This window comes from Acanthochromis polyacanthus, chromosome 3 (genome assembly GCF_021347895.1).
Source record: "Acanthochromis polyacanthus isolate Apoly-LR-REF ecotype Palm Island chromosome 3, KAUST_Apoly_ChrSc, whole genome shotgun sequence".
NCBI classification, from domain to species: Eukaryota; Metazoa; Chordata; class Actinopteri; family Pomacentridae; genus Acanthochromis; species Acanthochromis polyacanthus.
Window position 1 is genome coordinate 12,976,466 of NC_067115.1, and position 7,219 is coordinate 12,983,684.

Genomic DNA, 7,219 nt, shown 5'->3' on the forward strand with positions numbered 1-7,219 from the left:
CAACGCAAAAAGGCACAAATTGACACATGAAAACCCCCAGAATGCTGGAAATTAGGCGGCTGAAGCTTGTAACATTTCCTAGGGGAGATCCCTGCTTAATGCATTCCTCAACAACCCGTTAAAATGAACCCTCCGCCCCGGCTGTCAGCTTCCATGACTGCTGGGTATTTCCAGCAGGACTCCGCCCATCCGACCATGCACCCGACTCTGATTTTTTTTCTTTTTACGTAAAAAGGGGCGGATTAAGCTGACGTACAAGGAGCTGACCTGGTGGCAGTCACACTGACAGTCCCGTACCGGCTGCTGAATGGTTTCTGACAAGCGAATATCCTACCTGGGTTTATATTAGTTTGTACTTACGTGGAAAAAACATGCTCACTTCGCCGTTGCTAAGTTTCCTCCATCGAAATTCGGGCGGAGATGCGCAGCAGCGTTCGTTTTTAGTTAACATCTAGCTAGCTCCTAGTCGGCGTCGGACTAGTAAATAAATTTCACCATAGTTCATGTTTGACTCGGCTGAGTAACCGGCAAAACGATGAGAAAGGCGTTTCTGCGACACGTCCGCCGGTTCCCGTGGGTCACCAACGTTACTCTGTACGGTTGCCTGTTCGCCGGCGGAGACTTCGTCCATCAGTGGTTCTCGCGGAGGGAGAAAATGGACTGGAGCCAAACGCGCAACGTCGCCGTGGTCGCGTTCAGTTTCCATGGCAACTTCAATTTCTTCTGGATGCGATTCCTGGAGCGCCGGTTCCCCGGTAACTCTTACCGGATGGTGCTAAGGAAGCTGCTGCTGGACCAGACCACGGCGGCGCCCCTGGCCACCAGCGTCTTCTACACAGGTCGGTGGGTCGTAGAGTTAATGGGGCTGTTAACGGTTAAACACACATCACATACAGTAGCTGTCAATGTGTGACCTGACCCCGGCTCTCTCTGCTCTTCTTATTGTAATGTAAACATCTGATCAGTGAAACAACCTTTGACTAGCAGAGGTCATGTGAAAGACATAATGGAGTAGATTCCCAGCTTACCAAAATGTTTTATAGTCTAGAAATGTTCTGAGAAAGTTCTACTAATGTTTTTTTAGTTCCCAGAATGCTCTCTTCCTGCACTAACAACACAATATTCCTAAAACGTTGTCCCAGTGTTGCACTTAGTGCCCATCTTAGAGGGTAACATTGTGGTTCGCAAAAGGACACTATAAATGGTTTCCTCAGTAACATCCCCAAAATATCCTTAGAACATTCATTGTAGGTGAAATGGCTGTCCTTTTTGTAATACATCAAATTACAGAAAATTCTGTCATCGCTGGATTTGAAAACAATTGGAAAACATACTCTGAATGTTGCATTGGGAACATCCTTATAGTGTAACATTGTGGCAATGTTTTTTAAAGAACATTCAATGATGTGTTATCATAGCAACAAAACATCCTCAGAATAGTGCAGGCAAAACCCTCTTCTTCTTCTTTCGGCTTTTCCCTTCAGGGGTCGGCACAGCGAATCAATTGCCTCCATCTAACCCTGTCTTCTGCGTCCTCTTCTCTCACACCAACTACCTTCATGTCCTCTTTAACCACATCCATAAACCTCCTCTTTGGTCTTCCTCTAGGCCTCCTGCCTGGCAGTGGCAAACTCAGCATCCTTCTACCAATATATTCCCTCTCTCTCCTCTGGGCATGTCCGAACCATCTCAGTCTGGCCTCTCTGATTTTATCTCTAAAGCCTCTAACATGTGCTGTCCCTCTGATGTACTCATTCCTGATTCTATCCATCCTGGTCACTCCCAAAGAGAACCTCAGCATCTTCAGTTCTGCTACATACAAGAGCATTATATAAAAGACATTCTACTGTCAGTGGAGTCAAAAACATCTTGAAAACATTTAATGAATGCTGGTTTGACAACATTCTTTCTTTGATGTAGTTCTGAAAGCATTCTACAGACATTCTCCGATTCTTGTTTAACGCAAAAAGCAGAAGACATAACTGACTCTTAGGAATTATATAATGCTGTTGTAGGCTAAAGGCTATACCTCCATCAAGGAGGTTATGTGACACCTGGCATTTGTCTGTCTGTCTGTCTGTTAGCAAGATACCTCAAAAACGCCTGGGCAGATTCAGATGAAATTTTGAGGGGATGTAGACTATGGTCAGAGGAAGAGCTGATTTAATTTTGGTGGCAATCCGGAAAGGATCCTGGATTCTGGATCACTTTGAATTTTTTAGTATGTTTTGGTCCAAAATATGACAAAAACATCATAGGTTAGTATGTCATCCAACAAATTGGAGCAAGGTGTCCAGATAGCTCAACTGGTTAAGAAAGTGATTTGTAAACAGAACTGTGTCAGAGACGCAGGTTCGATTCTAGCTCATGATCCTTTCCTGTTTTCCTCTCTATCCCTGGCGGAGGTCTGCACTCTCTGAGTGCTTTTCTAGTTAGAAAATGTCAACTTGAGAGTTAAGAAAATCATGCACAGATATACCTTTGCTTCTTAATGTACTATTTATCTGATGTCCATTATCTATACCTAATATTGACAGAAGATTGCAGTTCATCGACCCTCCCTATGCACTGCCATGACTTGACAACTATTTTACATCCATTAATTAATTATACCCGCTTAATTCTGTAGAGTGATGTGTTGGGGTTATTTGGGGGAGAAAAGTTCACCCATAGGCAAAACATTCATAGTTCATGTATGATTTCAGTGTTAAAAAACTCTGTCCATGTGTGATGATAGTTATTGAAATTACAGAAACTTGTGGTATGATGAAATGTGTTATCAGTGGTACTAAGCAACACGTGAGCAGCATTTGAAAGTTAATTTAATGCTGAGAGAGGTCACGTTTGCCTTCAGAGGTTGCATGAAAAACATCATGGAGCACATTGATTTTCCAAACAGACGTTGGTTATAAATGAGACGTTCTTTCCGATTTCTTCTCCTCTGATAGAAAAATTAACTCACAAATTGCAATGTGTGCAACTTAACTACACTAATACTGTAATCCTCACAGCACCAGAATCTGAATTACAAAAGGCTCTCACTGCTCGTGGGGACTATTGTCTTAAGATGAAGCCTGTAGAGTAAATTATTAGTTCCAGAGGGTAAGTCAGAAGCATGCTGATTACAAATTTGACAACACTACTCCCAAAGCTGAGGATTATATGTATCTTAGGGAAGTAGTTAATTAAAATAATCGGTTTAAAAGGGGGATTAAATGAAGCAGGTAGACCAAGGGAAGGCGCTTTACAGTATCTTAACTAAAACTAGGGATTTAGTGCTATCCAATCAAACGCAGTTACAGTTGTTTGCTCATGCAGTATCACTGAAAGACAGGTGACAAATTTAAAGAAAAACCTGTCGTAAAGTCTCTTAATCCAGTGTTGGGCCACCAGAGTAGACGGTACATTGATGGTATAATCAGGCTAAAAATGATTTGTATTACAAATGGCCAATGACAATACTTTCTAGTCATGTTTAGTGCTCCCCTTTAAGTTAGAATTAAGTATCTCTAGTTAATATGAACAATACAAACAAGTAAAAAATTCATAATCCTAAAGCAGAACGGTGTGCATGCCATCATTGTATTAATAATGTTTTCCAAGAGCAAGTCCATAGTGGTTATTTTTATGCTGCCAGTATTGTGTAAATGGTTTCTACAAAGTCTCCTATAAACCATCCATCAGTCAAATCCTTCTTGTCATGCAGGCGTCAGTTTCCTGGAGGGAAAGGAGGACATCATGGAGGACTGGAGAGAAAAATTCCTGAATACATACAAGGTGGGTCAGAGCAGAGACGAGCTGTTCTTCGGGCACTGTGATGTGTTGTGACAGCTAACTTTGTCTACTTTTAGACAGAAGAGAAGCCGTGGTTTGTGCTCACATCCAAAGCTGATGCATTAAAAAAAAACAGTGCTGCACATCTTTAGTTGTGTTTATCAAAATAGGCAATCCGTTTTATCACATCACTCGCTTCTCAATCGTTGAAGTTTATTTGTCATCAGCTAAAATTCTGCCAATAATTAATGTGCCCTTTCTTTTTTGTCTCTGTTTCCAGACAGGGCTAATGTTCTGGCCATTCATGCAGGTAAATATTAACATTGTCTGTGCGCACAAGTTCACTGTTGACCAAGGTCCACAGTGATGATACAGCACTTTCAACTGCATCTCAAAATCTCACACAGTCTCAGAATAAACCTAACATACCTGATTTGACATTCTCTTTGCCATTCTGTTATTACATTTACATTACTTTGAGCAGCTAAACTCTACATTTTTCAGTGTATGATGATAAATATAAGATAAAAACGTAAATATGCAAAATCTTGACTGCTCTAAAAATTTGCATTCAACTGTTTGGACCTCAGTGTTAATGAATTGCTGCAACGCTAATTGCTTATTTTTTGACGTGTTGTCAGCTTGTTTGGTGCCATTTCAGAGTAAATGTTCAGTAAACATAAAGTAAGTTAGACCCAGCAGTCACCAAATCACGAAGCAAAATGAACGAAGAATGATACATTTTTAAATGAGACGTGTCGCATAATGTGGTACATCAGGATAAAGATTAGGTTTTCTGATGGGTCAAAGACAGTCAGAAAGTAAAAAAATCTGATGCTTCTTTCCATTTTTACAATTTCTGGCTCTGACAAGCGGTATAATTCTGCTGATTATTTAAAGATAACCTGCGTTTCCAATTTGGGCTTTGAGGGGTTGAAATGTGAACATGTAATACACTGATAATGTGAAACTGTATTTGCTCTCTGTCTGTCAGTTTGTGAACTTTGCCTTGGTGCCTCTGTATGTTCGGACCACCTTCACCGGCTGCTGTGCTTTCATCTGGGCCACCTTCTTGTGCTTCTCACGTCAAAGCGGCGATGGAACGGCTGCTGCTGCTCTCGCCTGGATGTTCCCCTCTAAAGAGGAGGAAGCAGAGCCCACAGACGAGAAAGTAGACTCTAAGAATAAGGCAGATGCTTCCAAAGAGGGAACAGCAGCGTCTAAACCCGCTCAGTAACAGACTCAGAACACAGAATCTAAACTGGTCTGACCAGGATCCAGCTGCTCTGTTAGACAGCAGCTAAGTCTGGTTCTTTCTAGCTCAGTGGTTGATGTTACACTAACTCTGCCAGGGTCTTCGATTGAAGATTCACTGAGGCAAGACAGAAAATGATGCTGCAAGGTGCTCTGGGAAATAGCCTCTGGCAAATGGAATGTATATGCAGTGTATTTTTTAAATATTAATCCAGTTTAGCAGCTCAGTGGAAAAGTATCATTCAGTCCCACCCTTCCATATCACAGTGAAGTGTCTCCATGCTCTATTTCTCATCATGTTTGTCTTTTTATTTATTTTTATTAATGTAGTCTTTCCTTGAAGAGCGAAAGTTAAAAATACTGAAATAATTTCTGAGGACCTCTGCAGTATATCTGAGACAGAACTCAACAAGAATTACTTCTACTGTGTGAAGTGGCAGCTAATTTATTAGCTTAGACTGAAATTTAAGTAAAACTACAAACTTTCAAATATCTTGTTTTTATTAACATGAGTGCTTCATTCACAGCAACAGACTGCCTGATCTCTAAGGACTATTTGCTTTGGTTCCAGTTTACACTCTGGTACATGAAATACCAAATAAGATGCACACAGGTACCAATAATCTATTATATTATAACCTAACTGTGTTTTATTAATGTGTATGGAAATGATGCAATACTAAAAACAAAAATACAGAAGAAAAAACTAAAAATGATCTAAAAATACATTTTTGTTTTCCACATTTTGAAGCTCTACAGTAATTAGATGACACCCAAGATTAATTTGAGCTTTTCTAGTAATAATTAATGAAGTTAGTCTCAAACATCCATCTACTTGAATCTTGAAATGTTGCCTAAGTGTTTTATGACATTATGCTAGCATTAAGCTGTGGACTGTTGTCTCTTTTTGCACCACTTCATTTTGTTTTCCATGATGCCTGCTATTGGTACCCTCTTTGTAAATGTTAGTTTATAGGTGTTCTTGCCTGTATTGATTCTTCACCTGTACCGTCTGATGCCTTCGCCAGGCAGCGGTTGGTTTTAAAAATAGAGTGCAGCTTACCACAAGAGCTGTCTGTTATTCCATACATAGAATTTAAGGAAAGATTTAGGGCAACCTTCTCTGTCTCAGGCCAATAAACAAACCTTTGCTTTCAATTGTGCTTCCATGTAATGCAGAAATCCCCAGCGATCTGTGTCTATTTCTGTTTGTCTAATACGGCTGAGTTTTAATTATCGTTTGTAATTATGCATTCTGAAGTAGCTACAGTAGTATGCTAGTGTGCGATTATTAGATTTGATGTCTCACCAAACTAAATTATTAAAGAAAATAGCATATTAATATATAAAGCAGTATTTGAAAAGAGGATGTTTTATCTTTAGAGTTGCATCATTAGACATAGTTGTGTCATTTTAGTGTAGAATCAGAGTGTTTTTGTTCTTTATATGCTGATGTGCAACACTGGAACTGAAATGTCATATCGGTGAAGATTCCCTTTGTGCATATCTGCTTGATAATGTTATCATCTCATTCAAAAAATGGTACATTGTTGAAGCACTGTAAGAATTGTCTAATTTATTTTTTACATTTTGGAGATCACAAAGAGCAGATGAGCTGTGCTGACTTGAAAACTGATTTGATCTTGTTTAATTTTTGCACTAGTTGCACTAACTGTGGTACTGCTGAATTAAAAGATAACATCCCATTCATTCATCGTGTGTGTTTACTGAGAAACACAGTTACACAACAGAAACATGTTATTACTAAGCTGACATTTGTACCGAGAACAGCGCAACCCTTTCTGATATGAAGTGTCACTTGTACCTTGTTTATCTTTTTATGTCTGTTTTGACTCAGACAGAAATATTGCTCACTCCTATATGCATTACTTAGCATTTAGTTGCAACTGTGCCTCCGTCTCCGTCACCTCTGGGAATGTATTGAGCACAACGTGTACTTTGAAAAGGCTGCCTGCTGCATAGTCGAATTTTGCAGCCCTTGTATTCACTCTCTGCTTTCTCACTCAAAGTGTGAAAAAAAATAAAGGAAAAAATGATAAAATTCCAGAAGCTAGGCACCATATCACAAATAGACATACAAGATTATCTCTGATTCAATAAACAAGTCAATCTAAAAGTAAAAAATCAACCCTTATTTTTCTGCAATTATTTTTCATGCAATACACAAAAA

General features: G+C 39.6%; 1 protein-coding gene across 1 annotated transcript; it reads left to right on the plus strand.

Moving 5' to 3' along the window:
* The first annotated feature begins 242 nt into the window (after positions 1-242).
* LOC110958682 (mpv17-like protein) lies at positions 243-6,738 on the plus strand. The gene is made up of 4 exons (XM_022205331.2): positions 243-839; positions 3,707-3,777; positions 4,055-4,084; positions 4,769-6,738. Exons 1-4 carry the CDS (start codon positions 536-538, stop codon positions 5,009-5,011), a joined length of 648 nt encoding a protein of 215 aa, XP_022061023.1. The 5' UTR covers positions 243-535; the 3' UTR covers positions 5,012-6,738.
* Positions 6,739-7,219: the final 481 nt, after the last annotated feature.